An 18,891-nucleotide genomic window follows, 5' to 3' on the forward strand; every position below is an offset into this window, starting at 1 on the left:
GTGGGTGGGGGATGTGGGGCAAAAGTGGGTGGAATTTCATGGCTGTTCCCATGAAAATGCTGGGGGTTCCTATGGAAATTCAGCAGTGACGCAGCTGCCGGGGACGGGCAGCTGACATCACCGGATGTCAGCTGCCCACCCTGTTCACGTACAGGGTGCTCGCATAGCTAAGGCACCTGAGAGTATGCTCCAAATCATTCAATAGTTGGTGACCACCGAATGATTTGGTCCCTGAACCTAAGGCTATGAATGGATGTTTAAAAACATAACATCCATTTGCAGCCTACGGGGACCTGGCTAAGCGAGTGTGTGTGTGTGTGTGTGTGTGTGTGTGTGGGGGGGGGGACATTATTGCAAGCAGTGGGTGGCGTTAAAATCACATGCAGCGCTGTGAAATTTGCAGTGCTGCGTTTGGACTAGAACAGCAGTTCTCAAACTGTGGGTCCTGACCCCCAAGTGGTTCCCGACCTTCTCAGTATGGGGTTGCAACTATTCAAAAATCTGTTGAATTGTTTCTTTTAGACTCATCCCATCATTTTATGCCTCCACAATGCTGCCATGCAGGTGCTCTCTGATGACTACACATGTTATGTGATCTTCTGCAGTAACTTTCTGGGGTCCCGTAATTATTTTTATTGTCTGATGAGGTCCCAGAGCAAAATAGTTTGAGGACCCCTGGACTAGAATAACCTCCCTAACCTCAGTATGCCATGAAGCGTCAGATGCTTGGTGCAAGTGAAATGCTAGTTTATATGCAACTCTGCCATCATCGGTCATCCGCTGTATACGGAGCAGAACAGATCTTGAATTGGAAAAAAAGTTGTGGTAGCATTTCCTATGCAGATGCCGAGACTTATTTGCACACAGATGTATTAGTGTGATACTGTATGTCAAATTATTCTGTACAGTCTCCTTGTGCATCCTAGATGCATTGCGTTGCGATGCATTTTTTTAAACAAAAGAAGCAAAAAAGACAATCAATGCTAGAAAATTCTCATGTGACCTTGCATGTCAAGAGGGTTTTTTAGCATGACCGCAGAAAAGAAGAATGAGGACATACTGTATCTGTATTATGGTTCCCAATAAGCCTAAATCACCTTTGTCATGTCAAGAATTGATCTGGGTTTTCATATGTAGTCTCCTCTCCTTTTCGTAGTCTAAAAGCAAAACAATGGCTGTAAATGTCACCACTTTTGGATCCCATGTAACTTGTGTAAGCTAAAATTTTCTTATGGGTTTTAAATACAGATGGAGCCGCACTCATCTGTAGAGTTGCGCACCAGGACAGGGACTCGCATAAGTGTCTCAAATGCAAGCGTTCCTCATTTGCACTGTGGGTGCGCTGGGAGCAGCTCAGGTGAGTGTGGATCCATTTTTACATATTAAACATATTAAAAACTTTTTGTTTTCGACAGAAAGCTATGAACATGTTTGCACATCTAAAATATTAACATTATATATATATATTTATTTCTTTACAGTAATTTCTTCTAAAACGTGTTTTATACATTTAATTCTCAACCCAATCCCAATGTTTTGAAATACAAAACCCTAAGGCAAAAATATAATTGTCCACATGGTGGCGCCCTTTAATCACTTCTCTTTTAACAATAGTACTGCAGACATTCCAGAAATTGAGAAAGTTGAATGTTGTTTAAAAACTTAATTTATGATGCTTATATAATATTGACAGATAAGTTACTTAAACTAGGAATACTTTAAATTTTAGCTAGCTGGTCATTTAAAAAAAAAAATATACATATATTTGGGTAAAAATTAAATAAAAAATAACCCCCATACTGTAAAGTGGTCATTATCGCATGTTAATATATAGTCACAAACACACACATGCATGGACACCTGCACATATGCGTTATATTTTTTATAATATATACATAAAATACCATCATTATCGTCAATCCCCTACTGGTCGTGCCTGAACAATGTGTTAAAATATGTTTATCAAGATAGTTTATTATTTTTCACCTTCTTGTAAATGTCTTTGCAAATATTATTGACTCCGGAACAACATGTTCTAAGCATATTATCTAGGGAGGATCTTGGTGATCTACCCACGTAATTGTGGAGATCTCACGTCATTTTCTGTAAATCAGGGGAAAAAAAAGAAGGATAACCAGAAAGCAATATTTAATGTTCAGGCTGCCTAATAGAGGGATTCCCTAAAGAGTTCCATATAAAGTCAACAGTTGTTCCATAATCTATGTTTATTCTGACACAATACCAATACAATGTATGAAGCCAACCATACTGATGCAGAAAATAAATATATGTGTTATTGAGTTGCAATTTGCTGTACAGCATATATATATATATATATATATATATATATATATATATATATATATATATATATATATAATATTTTTACAAAAAGTAATTGTAATAGATGTATAATGGCTCCTGTATTGTGTGCAATCATACCTAACAGGACAGTTGTCAAATCTATGCAGAAGGTGTGCTACAGTACATTTGGAGCAAATATTCAAATAAAATAATACAGTGCTTTTAACCAGCAGCAGTTCAGCACCACCAAGCGAACAGCTCCTTTAAAGAAACCCTTGAGATTTTCAATACATACAGTAGGTGAAACCTTGTAATACTATTTAGGTTATAGAAAAATAAACATTTAAAGGAAACTGCAGATCTTGATAATGCTTTCCCAGTGTAGTGATTTCATTTAATCATGCCTATTGAATCTTCATACATATATACAGCACATATGTCTATAGAAAGGCTTCAGTATACAATTATTCTAACTGTTCATAAATGTTTTGTCTAATCATCTATGGCTTTGTGGGTTAAACTTTTTTTTATAAATATTTTAATTGGAATATAAAATGAAAACTGAATTGTTTTGCATGTCACCTGTGCTGTCAGAAGTAATTAATGGGAACATTTTGGCAAATGAGAGAAAAAAAAAATGGATGTGTGGTTAGAATTAAGGGAATGTGTATGTCAGAATATTTATGAGAAAACTTATGAGTGTGATCGGATCATCTGTGAGGAAAGATGAGAATTGCTATTATGTTCCTAGAGGAATTGGCTTGATGACGTCTTTTCTGATACCGGATCATTACGTGACTTACACTGTGAAAAAAAAGGAAGCTGTTTGATCCATGGATAAAAATCCGAGCGCCACAGAATCACAAACAATAGCTGCTATTTAAAGGTAATATGCAGACAAACATTTGCAAAGCAACCTCTTCCTAAAGTGGCGTTTGCACCAAATATCTTCACCTATTGCATGTGTGTATATATATAAATATATGTATATACATACAAGAACGGAGGGCTGGTCAACTTGAATTGCAGCACAAGAAGGAGAAGAAAGCAGCCAGAGAAACGCCTCAGGAGAAGTATCTTAGAGAAGATCTGATCTCATTGTCAGCATCTCAGCCCAAGACTCCTAACAGGCTGCACCAGACTCTCGCTGCCTCCCTGGCTCACAGTGTTTTTTTTTCTTTTTCTTTTTTTTTTGTTATCTCACTCCTATCTACTTCACAGCAGTTTCAACTTGTTTTTTTCATTTACTTTTTCAGCTAGGGAGGTTTATATTTTATCCTTCATTTTGCTATTCCCCTGCTTGTTTTCTCACCTCAGCCGGAATCCACCTTTTTTTTCCCCTGGAACTGTGGCTTGCATCAAACTTTTAATCAAAATAGCAGAAACCAGTCAGTCATCGCAACCCCCCAAACTGCCAGGCAAGGCGATGCAGATCACATTCTAACAGAGAAGGTAAACTTGCAAGATACTTGGCTCTAACTTGGAACACAGTATCTCTGTTTCTGTGGCACAGTGGACTTATTTTTTATATGGTAAGAACCTTGTATGCATCCATATGATTACAATATAGTTAAGAATTGTGCCTGCTTTGTAGAAATAAACTAAAGGGATTGAAAACATTGTATTTCCTTAAATATTATGCCTGCTCCACTTGAATATGCATTGATCTAATTAAGGTCAAATCGCACATCGATCTAAGCTAATGAGAAGTGTTTGTTGAAAGTGTTTCCTTCACTTCTCTCACCCGCAGAATGACAATGTACAGGAAAGCACTGCTCGTCTGGCTGTTGGTGTATGGGATAATGCGCTGCACTGTCCACTCCTCACCTACTGCGCTCAAGTACCCGGCACTTAGGTATGTATGAGAGTAAAGGCAAATTATCAGGACAACAATCTGCTGTTATCTGATTCTATTCAACCTCTAGGTATACTGTGCCCTTTTGGACACTTAAAACAATCTGCATTTCTGGATCTCTGCAGTCTGTATTTGCTGTTTTTTTCCTATTATGCCCTGTGTGTATGTTTCCTGATGTACTACAATACAATATACTGTAGCTTCGGAGTGGGGAGTAGGCTAGTTACATATGCATTTATATGCAGTCAGCTTGAATATGATATTGCTCTTTAATAAGATCTAAGTATTCTCCAGTCACTGAGTACAGTTGCTGCAACAGAAATTCATTCTTAAAATCCTGTTCCTGTTCCATCACAATTGTTGCCGTGCTGTGTGATTTCTGGTCACACACACAGAATCTTACACTCTCCTTTAGCTTTATTTTGCTCAATTTATTCCTAAATATTTAGCCCCCTCTTTTCTTGCTTTCAGAAAGCTTCTTTATAGAAATGCTTAAGTATCAATGATAGTTCCGCTTTAAATGACAAAGCATGACAGCTGGGGAAACCCTCAATACTTCATCTCTTTGATGCTTCTCTGGTTGTTACGCTTGCTACAATTAAACAGGAGTTTGTTTTCCATTGTATTATAAAAATGAATCAGTGTTCAAGATGTTTGAAAAATGCTGATTCAACTTTTAAAATAGTTTTTTCTCCTGACAAATGCATTTATTTATTTTCCTCTAGAGCAGAGTTTAGTTTATGGTATCTGTACTGAATAATGGGAAAAGTACAGGGATAAGAATGGAGCTATGCCTTATTGTATTGGCATTACTGCACTTACGTTTCTCTTGAGTATATTTATTCTATCTCTGAGACAGTTGCTTGTGCCTTCAAAAAAGCCGGGGAAAATTCCGCCAGGAGCTCTAGCTTCCGAATTTGTCAGATACAAATGGATAGATTCAGTTATACTGATCTAGTTTAAAGACCAAGATGGTTGGTTTCAGAAATGCAAATTGACTGCTTTGTAGCTAATACTACTGCAGAGATCTCAACTGTTTGAATGTCATCCAGAAAACAAAAATAAAAAACAAAAACTTAAAAATTAAATATAACAAATCTGTTGTCCCAATTGAAAGATTATATAGCAGAAATTATTTAAACCAGATACGAAATTATTCCCCCCTTTTCAAATATGGAATTTTCCGTCAGGATCATAAAAACATAACCTCATTTTATTTTTTGTTTAAAGAATCAATGTCTTTATTGGCTTTGTCAGTCTCATTTTTTTGCTTAGATTTGCTGACTCAATTTCTTAAACAATTTGATTATTGGGTTATAAATAATTCATTGTATATTTTGATGACCTACACCTTTCACTATAATCATTCTTAACCTGAAATTTAAAAAGAAGCATTCTGAAGTGCAATTAAGGCCATTGGAGACTATGACATACCAATTTGCTAACAAAGCAATAGCAATAATTTTATTAAATAATAAACCAAAAGGTGTATTATTTTTTTATGAAATTATTAATATAACAGTAGCGACTTTAAAATTCTATCTAAATCACATTGCATGAAATGGTAAAACATAAATTGCAATTGTGGCTGACCTACAACTCCTATCATTAATGCCATATGTTCATGGGAGTTGTAGTAGAGCAACAGATGAAATGCCAAGAGCTGTTTATGTGTATTATGACTTCAGTGAGAGTGCTAATCAGAGCCTGTTTGGGTGTGCTATCTGTTTGGCTATGTTAATTCATATAATGCTCCAGACCATGTGCCGGTGGTACAGAGATTCTGACACTGCTAAACTGATCCAGATTTAGCAAGAGTAAAACACTTTCAAAACATCTATTATTAATAATGCTGCCAGAGCAAACTGACAAAAATAGCTTACGGTGACCTAGATCCCAGCAGATACAAAGTACTGAAAAAAAAAATTCTTAAGGAGGAACTTGGCATGAAAGCAAGATACACCCGTTAAAAGTCAGGACCTAGTCTGTCCAAATATACCCCTCCTTCTGCAGAGACAATCTGGGTAATGATACTGTTAAGTATTTTGTGGCCAATGCATAGTGCTCTGATTTAATGTTTGGAAGCTGATAGTGTATTTGACGGTGCTGTACTGCCAATAAAGGGAAGTTGGTTCCCTCATCCCCCAACCATTTCTCATCTCCCCCTTCCTCCCCTCCATCTCCTCTCTCCTTTCAGTTCCCTGTACTTAGGATTGTAGGATTTGGCAGCTAGCTTTGGCCCAGCCCCAACCTCAGGTCAGCTCACAGATGGGCTGCTCTTGTTATTTATCTCACGCCCACCTACAGATTGATAGGGTCTCAGGGGGTCTTTTTTCCATCAGCGTCTGGCATCTCATCTCTGAACAATATTCAGAGAAAAAGACCAGTAATATAGACACTAGATATGAACCTCTGCCAAGAATTGCCTTGCTCCAAAAAGGCACTGATCAAGTCATTATGCATTTTTGATTAATTAAGAGGCTTACAATTCATTCTCTTTTGCTTTTCTTTGCTCATTAGGCTTGAAGATGAAGTGTATGATGAGGATGGCAACACTCTTCCAGACTTTGCTTTTGATAACGATCCGATTGGTATTGGAAATCCTGCCTCGGTCTTAGATGATATGTACTCCTTTTATTATCCACCGGAAAAAAGGTGAATTCAGATTTTTCCCTAAATAATCAAATCTAGTTAAACTGATTTGTTGTATAGTCAGAAATAACTAAATAAAATCTGCAAACACAATAACCCTGTTTCTGTTTCATGTCAGACCATATTGCGAGTTCTGCAATATATCCAAATTATTTAACAGGAGGTGCTCATTTAAAGGGAAAATGCAAATTTATGGAGATTAATAACATTCAGTGCGAATTAGGTGGCATCTTGCAATTAAGCAGCATCCTGGGAAATAAATATATATTATATGTACTGTATAATGCAATGCATAAAACCTTGTTATACAGTGACTTCAGCTGCGGGAGGAAGGGATATAGCAGACATAACATGTGAACTAAAGTAAAACATGACCCTGTGACAAATTGGTCTGGGGATAATCAGGAAGCGATAATGGGCAGCTGCACCCACTCCTCCCTACACACATTCCATTGAGAAATGCTTCTTTCTGAAAACAACACATGTTGATGTCAGATTTCCAGGAATCATCTTTCCTTTTCATTTTTTTTCCTTGCTGTTATCAGACATGCTGATGATCTATTAAACAAAGCCTATAGGAATTTACTGGGGCAATTGTCTGCGAGGAAATACCTGCATACTCTGATGGCCAAACGTTTAGGGTAAGGCTGTGATCTTAAAAACCTAGTATTTGTACACATTCCAAACAGCAAACTTGACGTCAGGATGACATTGTAAGCATTATTAATGAAGATCAGACCAGCTTTATATAGAGAAACATATAAAGAATGTGCTGCCAGCATCAACCAGTGTGTATTTCTAATTTATGGAGTTTAAATGTCATGATATTTATTTTTAGCACCCCTTCTTCAATAGAACTTCACAATTTCACCCAAGCAATTCAATTATAATAGGCTGCATTATTTATTTAGCCTGGAATTAGCATTTTAATTTTTTTTGTGTGCTTAGAACCACCTGCTTTATAGTCCAATATGTCAGTGCTCTACCTCTGAAAAATATAGCAGTTGTGTACCCTAATGCAGTATAGATTTCTGGGTTGGATAGCATTTTAATAACGCTCAGGGGAATGCATCACATCATCATAATGAATAATTCATGTGATGAATATATTGTCTCCAAAACTGTCATCTTAAATTATCTGACTTTAACGTCACAGTATGTGAATTCCTTTTAGTTAGTAAAACCTGTGACTTCCTGTGTCAGAGCTGTTATATGTGTTGATTTTGTTAAATTGGCCTTCAATTTACCTATGGATGCAGTAAAAGTTGGGAATACAATTTAGAGTCCTCCATGGGTGGGGGCCATCTTTGACAGAAATGTAGTTTATTCCTAAAAGTTGATTTCTATCCATAACTATTTAAAGTCTCCATATTTAATTATATAAAAATATTTTAGAGTGCAGTAGTTAATAAAATTGTAAGTCAATTTTAGAACACCAGATGGGTTAAGCTCTTATGTAATTGCAATAGAATACAACAGACACAACCAACTACACATCCCAGCATGCCCTGCAACAGTTTTAGCATGGCAAAATGGCAAAACTGTTGCAATGCATTCTGGGAGGTGTAGTTCAACAACAGCTGGAGTGCCAAGGTTCCCCATCACTGCACTAGACCAATGTAGCATTATATATCATAAATAAAGACTTTTTCAATGACAATTTACTGCTCAGTTGGTTACAATAAACATTGTAAAAATATAATGCAATGTGTGCAATGATTGGGGCACTAGGAAGCCACAGCTCATCTTGTCCCAATCTCAGCATAGCACTATTGTACTAGAAATTTCATTAGAGCACATAACTATTTTCCTGTTGTTGACAGAAAGCCTCTAGGGACAACTATGGTAGCGAAAGGCAGGACAGCCCTGTAGTGATTGGTAATGAGATAGAGACTCTTGGGAGTTGTCTAACATGAAGATCAAGGCATAGGGTTGCCTAATAGAGCTTGGGTAAAAACCGTGGAAGATGTTTGTACCCTTTGTGCTGATCTTACAGAGCAATAATTGGGTTTGACATTAAGATTTTTTTTTGCCACCTAAAAGTGATAAGATTTAAATATGTACAAAAATAAATAAAAAAGCTGCTGCAATACACTGCTGATATTTTGACAAATACTTTACTACTGTACATTTAGGTGCTAGAGGTGATGACACAGAATCCTTTTATGATAATTGATAGCCTCTGTGTTCATAGCTGAGACATTTTCATAGTGATGCACATCTGTTTTAGGCTAATCTAAATCAGATTATAAACCTGATATATGTAGCAAATTACAAAACAAGCCTCTCTGTGGTAAGCTTTAATTATGGATTCACAGTATAACAGCAAGAGAACAGCTGATCCCCTCAAAGTGTCTGACAAAGGATACAAAGTCATTTTACATTCACAACGCAAGATATCACTTGCTCATGTGTTTAATGTAAAAAATGCAATGTACGGGATAAAAACGTTCTGCCCCATACCAAAAACTTGTAAATGTTACGGTTACGAAAATGGAAATAATATTCCATGTCCAGTGGCGCAGATGCTTTTAGGGGTGTCTTATAGTTGAATATAGAATAAGTATTACATAGATCATGTGGAAATAAGCCTGCCGCACCTTATTATTTATATGGGATTGACATGCCTGCAATTGTGGCACTACTGAAGTGCAGCAATTCACAGGCAGAATGGGATTCCATAAAGGAAAGGATGACGACTTATTTATGTTCTATAATTTACTTTCCCAATGATGCATTCAAGTCTTGTACAGTAACACTGGTCACTTTTATGTTTTACATATTATGATGAACAAGTTCAGAGTGATTTACTTTTATTTGTCTTTATTGAATGTTCAAACCTATTTTAAAACTGATAATAGGGAAATGGGTACTTATGTATTATCTGGACTCCCATGTTAAATGCACCCCATTTTTTCATACCCCTACTATCCAACTACGCATGGAGTTGATTTTATATAGTGTGGCGAGCGCAGCGAGCCACCGTGCCCGAAGCGTGGCGAGCGCAGCGAACCCCGCGAGGGGACGCGGTCTCATAAGAAAAACGGGAGTCCAGATATTACATAAGTACCGGGAAATGTATTAAACCTTTGAAAGTGATAGAGCAGAGAGAGAGAGAGAGGAGAGAGAGAGGGCCAGATGCACTAAGCTTCGAAAGTGATAAACTGGAGAGTGATTAACAGCCAGCCAATCAGCTCTTACTTGCCATGACACAGGCTGTGTTTGAAAAATGTCAGGCAGGAGCTGATTGCGTGGTTGTTTATCACTCTCCATTTTATCACTTTTGAAGCTTAGTGCATCTGGGCCAGAGAGAGAGAGAGAGATGAAGGGTCCAAACTCAGACCCATTTTCGATGGTGGGGGGGGGCCTGCATATTGCAAACCCCCTAGACGTCTGCCTTTGGTGAATATCATGCTCTTTGAGGTGTTTGCATAGTAAGGTGTGGGTGGGGGTGGCAGAGGGTAGCATGGGAACACTCAGTGTTTTATGGATGTCCCCATAAAAATGCGTACAGATAGGGGCAGGTGGGTGACATCACATGACATCACTGCCCACCCCGAATTTAGACTGCCACGGCCATCGGTATTGACTTACTGTTCAGACCGAAGGACACAATTATCTGGTGGCCACATGCAAGGGGATGTCTTTGCATACACATCCCCTTGCATGCTAGCGTTGGTGATTCGGGTGGCGCGTGCGCGGGGGGGAGGGACAGGCATTTGTTGGTGTGGCAGGTGGTGCGAACCTATTTGATATGGTGCGAGTTTACACAACCTAGCAAACAGGTCTGAATCAGGCCCAAAGTACCATCCAATCAACTCTCAACTGCTATTACGTAATGTTTTTTTTTTTTAAATGACAGGATTGGTTGGCTGGTACTTTATCTCTCTAAATTGTATCACTCTCCAAGGCTTAATACATGTGTCCCAATGTTTGGAGGTGGAGGGGCTTATAGTACAATGTGAACTCTAATCCAGTGCTATTGTGGTACACATGTACAAAGTGTAGAACTGTATAGAAAAGCAACACTGAGTAGACAGGGTCATTTAATAGCCACATTACTTCCTGTCTGCTAATTTAAAGGAAAACAATAGCTCCACAGGTGGTTCAGCTCTTGGTAAGGCTGTGTTACAGGTTTTTAAAGGTCAATGAACATAGTCATTTCTGTGTAAGTGTCGGTGCAGCATGCTCATTATCTTCAACCAGATATTTTAGATGCTGACCCTGCTTAAGAAAACCATGGGTAGATGCAGTGTAGTTTGCAACTCTTGCTTTTTGCCATTGCAGTGCAGTGAGTAGCAGCCTGGAAGATGACTCGGAACCACTATCAAAACGGCATTCAGATGGCATCTTCACTGACAGCTACAGTCGCTACAGAAAACAAATGGCTGTCAAGAAATACTTGGCAGCAGTCCTGGGGAAAAGGTATAAACAGAGAATTAAAAATAAAGGACGACGAGTAGCATACTTGTAGCGATGAGACACCAGCCACCCTGTGTATACAACCCCCAACAAAACAAAACAAAAAGTCATCTCCAAACTGACTGAACAATCATCGCTCCTGTGTTATCTAAAAACATGTATTTATGTATGAAGTAAAGCCATTAAATGAATATTTTGATAATAATATTGTTTTTCTTTTGTACAAAAGCACTAGAGAATGCACATATCTACTTTGTGGACCAATCAATAAGTTATATATATTTAAATATATATAAGTGATAGAGAACAAGTATAATGTGTGCACAAACTTATAATTCGCACGAGCTGTTTGTGTTTTTATATAAAAAGAAATAGAAAAAAGACAATCATTATTTTGAATATTTTTGCTCCTATTTTTGTAACTTGAAATTAAATGGATAGTATTTTTAGCCGCAACAGGGTTGAAGATATTCATTTTAACCTTTTGCTGATGGACATAGAGAAACATTAGTACAAGGGGATTCAGTTGCTAATGATTTGGCAGAATCACTGCAAGAGATTCTGTCATTGGTTTGATCAGAAGCCCCTTAAAACTTTGTAGGGTTGCTGACCCTCTTGTTAGATTTTCCAAATGTTGTTCTGTCTTAAATTCCACTTTTATATGTATTTATGTCTTCTTAAAATAGTTTCTTATAGACCCAACAGCTCTACAAAATTAACGGACTCTTTAATTCATCCCTCTTTGGGAGGAGTTCCAAATGCCCCATTAAATTGTTATTCTTCTTACTGATTGGACCAGGCCACATAGCAAATAAACCCGGGCAATAAATATCTGCCAGTAGGGTGACACTATGAACACTGGACATTGGTACAGCACAGTGTAAAAGGAACTGCCCAAAATGAAGTACATGGTTGTGGATCTGTCTTTAACAATGGGAAGTAAAAATGAATACAAGTCCCTTTGTAGGTCCATTACCCAACTGACAATGGGCAGCTTGGTATTGGAACGTGATACAAAGTACATTGTGTTTCTCTCCAGTGCTGTCCATGCTTCTCATCCTGTGAATCTACCAAAAAATATTTTCTTCAGCTCTAACTTTAAGTATTTCTTTTTTTGGCTGTCTTCTTGTAGGATTTTGCCCCTTCTACCCTGTCCTTCACCATTTTAGTCCTGTCATTCCTTAAGTCATTTATTTTACAAATTGTAAACAAAAATCTTGTTATGTTTATGCAAGCTCTAATTGTAAAGTTAGGAACTCCTGTTGTAGCTATTACTAAATAATTATGCACTACTACTAAAGTTTTGTTCTTTGTTTTTTGAGTCTTTAAAGGTAAAATGTATTTTTCTACATTATGGCTTATTGCTTAGTAAAAGTTCTTTCATAAAACAAAGTTTTGTCATAATCTAATGTGTAGCATTGAAAGAGTATTTATGATCAAATGTAATAAAAAAAAACAAAAAAAATCACAAGCAAGGAAACAGGTCTCTCCTGACATGCCGTACAGTACTTCTTTCTCATTACCATGCCTACTGTATGTCTACAGAGATGTCTAGAAATTGTAAATACTTTTTTTTCCTTTTGACCTAAAATTATCTAAAGAGAAACTTCATCTGAGTCACCAATGTCTAAGTCAAGAGCAAGACTGCCGCTAGAGAAAGTGTACCAAACCTTTCAGCTTTTTCTTCCACTCAGTCTGATCAGATAAAGGAAATGGATCAAAGGAGCTAGACTTCAGTTCTTTCTGTGGCTCATCACTGCCAGCTGATCCTATTGTATGCAGTAGCTGCACATAGGAGTTTGGTCTGCATCAACCTTCCTATTATTTTGCATATTCCTCAGGCAATGTGACACAGGATGCAGTTTGCAGCTTTTGTGCCTTCCCTCGCCTTTTAAATTGCCACGAAATCACAGATGGCTTTTTAGTGGCCCTACAATGCTGCAACACATCAGCTTGTATTTTAGTCTCATCTCTGTGTTCGTTTGTAGTGGCCAGGATTATTATATTGTGTGTTAGCTGTAAAGTTAATGTAGGGTTTCAGTTGCTTTTCAAGTTGAATATAATAGTTATCGCATCATCTACAGTAGTTAGTATCCAATCCTTTGTACGATTTACAGCAAAGCCAACAGCCTTACTAAATTAAGTAGATCTGTTATAAAACAATCTGCAGAGATGTAAGTCTATATTTTATGTGCAACATATTATTAATTAATATAAAAGTGAATATTATTACACAACTATCTAGAACTAAAAAATTGATTAATGTTATATAAAGTGTGCAAAGCTTGTGTTAATAAATTTTTGTAACCAATGCAATGTTGTCTAATGTTTGGAAAATAAGATACATGCATTAACTTAAAGCTTTAGTTCAATTAATTTTATTGTTATAAGTAATTTATTTTTATCTTAAACGTTGGAACAATAACATGTATTTGTGTGCACAGAATTATTGGTAGATATTTTGTATTTGTTAAAACTTAAATGATTTTGGGATATTGTAAATATTAGTAATTAATACTAAACAGATCTGTTAAAATACATTATGCCAAAGCAATCATTAAATATGCAGTTGCTAATCTTGATTTAAGACTTCCCCTGGTTCCACTACAGACACTTTATTAGTGGAGTTTTTGTGTGAAGTAGTATTGTGTGAATTTACAGTGTATCAGGTTACGTAAATTGGTATTTTTGTAATGTTACTACAGTATATGCTTGCATTTAAATCATAGTACATTCAATAATACTTATTGAAATAACAATTTTAAGTGATGTACAGGAATGTTTTTTTTTAATGTTTCTAAATATAAAGACGGTCATTGGAAAAGGTTTTCACAAAGATTCTAAAAGTTCCATCTTAACTGTCCTACATGACTTTATACAGTACTGGCAGTCATGTATCTGAAGATGGAAGCGGAATGACGTAGACTATGTATCTCTTCTCAAGCAAGACTCATGCAATTGCATATTATAGTTGAGTGATAATGGAAATATTAGATTCCATTTTTAGACTCCAAAGTCTACTGGGAAAAAGAGAAAGGCTGTCTGAGTAATCCTTGTGGGTTTAATGGACAAAACAATGCATGGACAGTCATATTTCCTCTCTCATCATCTTAATGATAATAAATGACCTAACTAGAAGCATGTCATACAGTAATTACATGTTAAGTAATCTTACATTTAACAAAATTAAAATAATTCTACACTATTTCACATTTATTCTAAATAGACATAAAGTGGCCACAATAATTTAAAAAATATATATAGTTTAACTCAATACAAATCTCAGATGAAGGATTAGATAGATTTATGACCTACACCTATACATGTATTGAAAAAAAAGACTTTCAAAATCATCTTGCAAAGCACAACCAGACGAGTTGCAGAGATTATAAAATATGTATGTGTTGTATGTAATGCATACTGTGTGCCTGCTTTCTTTTATAGTCAATTATTATGTTATTAAATTATTTTTCTAATTAAATGGTCACTTTCATCAAGAAGGTACATATATTTCAAACAGACACATTTTAACCTTTAACCATCTCTACATCTCACTAACACACATAAACTCTGGTAGCACCCACCATATTTAGTTATTTTTTAAAATGTTTCCACACTAATCTTTTGACACTTAGCAAGCAGTAGGGATCATGGAGAGCAATGTTGGTTAGGGGTGTCACAGAAAAGCTGGTCGGTACTTCTTTACTTTCACGGCGCCAGCATGGCGCCGCGCGTACTTCCGGGTTACGCTCGCCACTAATTAAGTAAAATAAACTAAGTTAACGCCATGCCAACATGGATAGTTCATACCTCCACTATCCATGTTGGCATGGAGTTGATTTTAATTAGCGTGGCGAGCGTAGCGAGCCACCGAGCCCGCAGCGTGGGCGAGCAAAGCGAGCCCCGCAAGGGGACTCTGACGCGCGGCGCCATGCTGGCGCCGTGAAAGTAAAGAAGTACCGCTGGTCTATACTGTATATTTAAGGTGTCCATATACTGGTTATAAGAAAACTGACAGCATTGAGGTTAGAGCCTGATAGTACAAGCAATCAATACACAGACATACTGTATAACAATCATATATGTGAGGATTATCCTATAGATTTTGATCTGATCTTTCTAGGGCATTGTGTTTTTTTGGCTAAGAACAATTTGGGAGACATTGTAATGTGTCAGCTGTACAATAAAAAGTTAGATTTACTTTACACAGTAAATCAAATTATTATCTCTTACAAACTAGTGTAATAAACTTGACTTAATAATGTAGTTGGCATTTAATCTCAGAACCCTAGGCTACATTCTAATCCACAAATCTACTTCCAATGTAATTTTCTATTTAGGGACTGATTAAACAAAAAAAAAAAACATCCTAAAATTACACGATTTGTAATACTTAAAACATTAATATTTAAATAATCTCACTGCAATATACAATATAGAAGGTGCTTTAAATTTAAAATCATAAAATTATGTTAAATATTTTGATGACTATTTCACTTTTATCATTTCTACTTATTTCTACTTATTGTTAGCTATTCTTAAAATAATAATATATTTATTACTTACATTTAACAAAATATTCTAAATAACCTTAGATTTAAAGTTGTGTGATTAACATGAACATGTACTGTATCATAAGGTCTGATTTATATAATTTCAAGTTCTGATTTCACATAATTACCAAATTGAAATCATTTTAGTACATTTCTGTGGCAAATTTGCTTTTAGATATTTCAACTTAAATGTCAGTATGACTTTCTTATGTAGTTTTTCCAAAAACCATGGTTCGTGTACAGAAAAGTGGTTTCAATCACTTCCACTACTGATAAGTGTCTGATTTGTTACATATACCAGGATTTCCCAAACACTGTCCTCAAGAGACCCAAACAGTCCAGGTTGTAAGGATATCCATGTTTGTGCACAGATATACAGATACAGGTATAATCAAACTGACTGAGGTACTGTACTAATGAAGTTGTTTGTGCATAAGCAAAGATATTGTAAAACCTTTATGGTTAGGGTGCCTTGAGAACCAAGTTTGGGAACCAAAGAAGTATCCTATAGCATAGACATTATTTGTTATGGTTAGTATATGTTCCATACAGAACATTTATACCTTTTTCTATCACAGATTTATATAAAAAGTATTGAAAAGAAAGTTATACAGTATAATACAGCTTTAAATATATCTGTGAATTATGATGATATTGCTGCAAAAATATATCAATGAGTGATATAGATTTCCTGGCAGGATACTCGAGTAAACATAGAGGATTTCTGGAACTATACTTTATAGGTACGGTGAGGGATAGAGGGAAAACTAATTGGAATGTATGAGAACAATTACACTTTTACACAAATTGAATGGACTTGAAGAATTCTAAAGATCAAGCAAACTAAACAGACCTTTATCACAGATGAGATGTATTGTGTCCAAAATAAACCGGTAGATATGAGCAATATTTAAAACAAACAATAATCTGTTGTACAGAAAATTCCACTTGAGGTCATACAATTTACACAAGTCTCAAGAAGAATTTGATAAGACATGTTACCCCCACATATTCTGATGAGGTCATGGGATTCCCCTGGCTGTTCTGGCTGGTGTTCATGGAATTTGACCAAATGTTGTGCCTACAGTTCACAGAATTCTCCCAGACAGTATATGTTCTGATTGGAGTTCAAGGGATTCTCTCACATGTTCTGACTGGAGTTCAAGGGATTCTCTCACATGTTCTGACTGGAGTTGATGGGATTCTCCCACATGATCTAACTGAAGTTCAAGGGATTCTCTCACATGTTCTGACTGGAGTTCTATCTATCTTATATCAATCTATAACACAAATTATTTTAATGTATATAGAAACTTTGTCTTTAAAAATACTGAGGGCCTAAAGAACAGTTAGACATAAACATCTTTATTTACTTAAAATACATATTTTTGCACCAAGCACGTGTACATAACATTTTAGGTGTTTACAGAAAGAGTCACATACAGGGGGTAGAGGTTCATCGCAGAACAGGGGGTAGAGGTTCCTTCCCCATTCTCAGAGATGGATGACGCAAATATAGGTCAGTCAAAATTGACTTATATTTCTGAACGGGGAAAATCATTTGATGGTCTGCGACCATTGAATGATTTTGCGCCGTACGCTACCAGTGCAAATGGATGTGCCCGCTCCAATAGTCAAATATAAGGCAGGGGGGGGGAAATGCAGCACTCCAGGCGTCTTTGTAAAAAACACTCTTAGGCCATCCTTATGGACAACGTTTCATTGCTTTTTTAATAAGCAATTTCTTCAGGTCATGGTATCAAAAGAACAATGTACATGTCTTACCTTATATCACCCTGGTGTGGCTCAGCGTCTTCCGGAAGCGGGACTGCACGCCCGGCCCTTCGGCGCTGTGTGATGACGTCACTAACGTGTATGTCCTAGTTGTGCTCACGTCACCATAGCAACCTGTAAACAGAAGGGCGCAGCGTTCCGTGCGCAGCCTTAACAATAATAACAACCACAGTTGCCGTCTTTCTTAATGCTTGTCTCAGTTATAATACAAAGCACTGGCTTCATATAAAACAGGAGAAGGGGTGAGAAATACATTAATAGCACAGACATTAATACAATAAGTGCCCTAGCGTGTGTCATAAATATCCAATTACCTCTGGATACACATATTTGTAATAACCTATAATATCAGACTGAAATAGGCCATAATAATAAAGAGGGATATATTTAGCAGAGAAGATACAGATTAGAAAATACCATACATACAGAAGTCATACATACAGAAGTCATATATAATGTATTTCTCACCACTTCTCCTGTTTTATATGACGGTATGTATGGTTTCCCTCTATTCTACTCTGCTAAATTCTCTAATCTTTTTGTATGGTTGTGACTTGTATGAGTGAATTTTTCCTCACTAACGTCTTCTCTGCTATATATATCCCACTATTTCCCATACTGTTCCGCTACTTGCCATGAACACACATGCCAGTGCTTTGTATTATAACTGAGACAAGCATTAAGAAAGATGTCAACTGTGGTTGTTATTATTGTTAAGGCTGCGCACGGAACGCTGCGCCTTTCTGTTTACAGGTTGCTATGGTGACGGGAGCACAACTAGGACGTACACGTTAGTGATGTCATCACACAGCGCCGACGGGCCGGGCGTGCGGTCCCGCTTCCGGAAGACGCTGAGCCACACCAGGGTGATATAAGGTAAGACATGTACATTGTTCTTTTTATACCATGACCTGAAGAAATTGCTTATTAAAAAAGCAATGAAACGTTATCCATAAGGATGGCCTAAGAGTGTTTTTTACAAAGACGACTGGAGTGCTGCATTTCCCCCCTGCCTTATATTTGACTATTGGAGTGGGCACCCGACGCAGCCATACCTGCTACAGGGAGAGCCGGATCCCCACCACAAAAAAAAAAAAAAAAAATATATATATATATATATATATATATATATATATAAAGATGCGGGATAACCGGCACTCCTAGATGCTGTGCTGGATCTGAATTGCCCCGGTGCCTTCTTGACACGGAAGGTGCATGTATACAGGGGAACAGAGAGGCTGCACTCGGAGACGATAGTAAACAGAAAAAACCTCCAAAGGTGGTTTAATGTGACATTTCAGCAACGTTTCG

The 18,891-nt window shown here is 36.9% G+C and overlaps 1 protein-coding gene across 4 annotated transcripts; it reads left to right on the forward strand.

Moving 5' to 3' along the window:
- Positions 1–2,503: 2,503 nt before the first annotated feature.
- Positions 2,504–13,815, forward strand: ADCYAP1 (adenylate cyclase activating polypeptide 1). 4 transcript variants are annotated; one of them, XM_083187557.1, is made up of 5 exons: positions 2,504–2,600; positions 4,055–4,159; positions 6,680–6,814; positions 7,357–7,452; positions 11,099–13,815. In XM_083187557.1, the coding sequence occupies exons 2-5, from the start codon at positions 4,056–4,058 to the stop codon at positions 11,283–11,285; spliced, it is 522 nt and encodes a 173-aa protein (XP_083043683.1). In that variant the 5' UTR covers positions 2,504–2,600; position 4,055; the 3' UTR covers positions 11,286–13,815. The 4 variants fall into 4 exon arrangements, with proteins under 4 accessions (XP_083043683.1, XP_083043684.1, XP_083043682.1 ...); XM_083187556.1 differs by lacking the exon at positions 2,504–2,600 and adding an exon at positions 3,085–3,756; XM_083187555.1 differs by lacking the exon at positions 2,504–2,600 and adding an exon at positions 3,089–3,836.
- The last annotated feature ends 5,076 nt before the right edge of the window (positions 13,816–18,891 follow it).

Source organism: Crinia signifera, chromosome 5 (genome assembly GCF_055691185.1).
Source record: "Crinia signifera chromosome 5, ASM5569118v1, whole genome shotgun sequence".
Taxonomy (NCBI): Eukaryota; Metazoa; Chordata; class Amphibia; order Anura; family Myobatrachidae; genus Crinia; species Crinia signifera.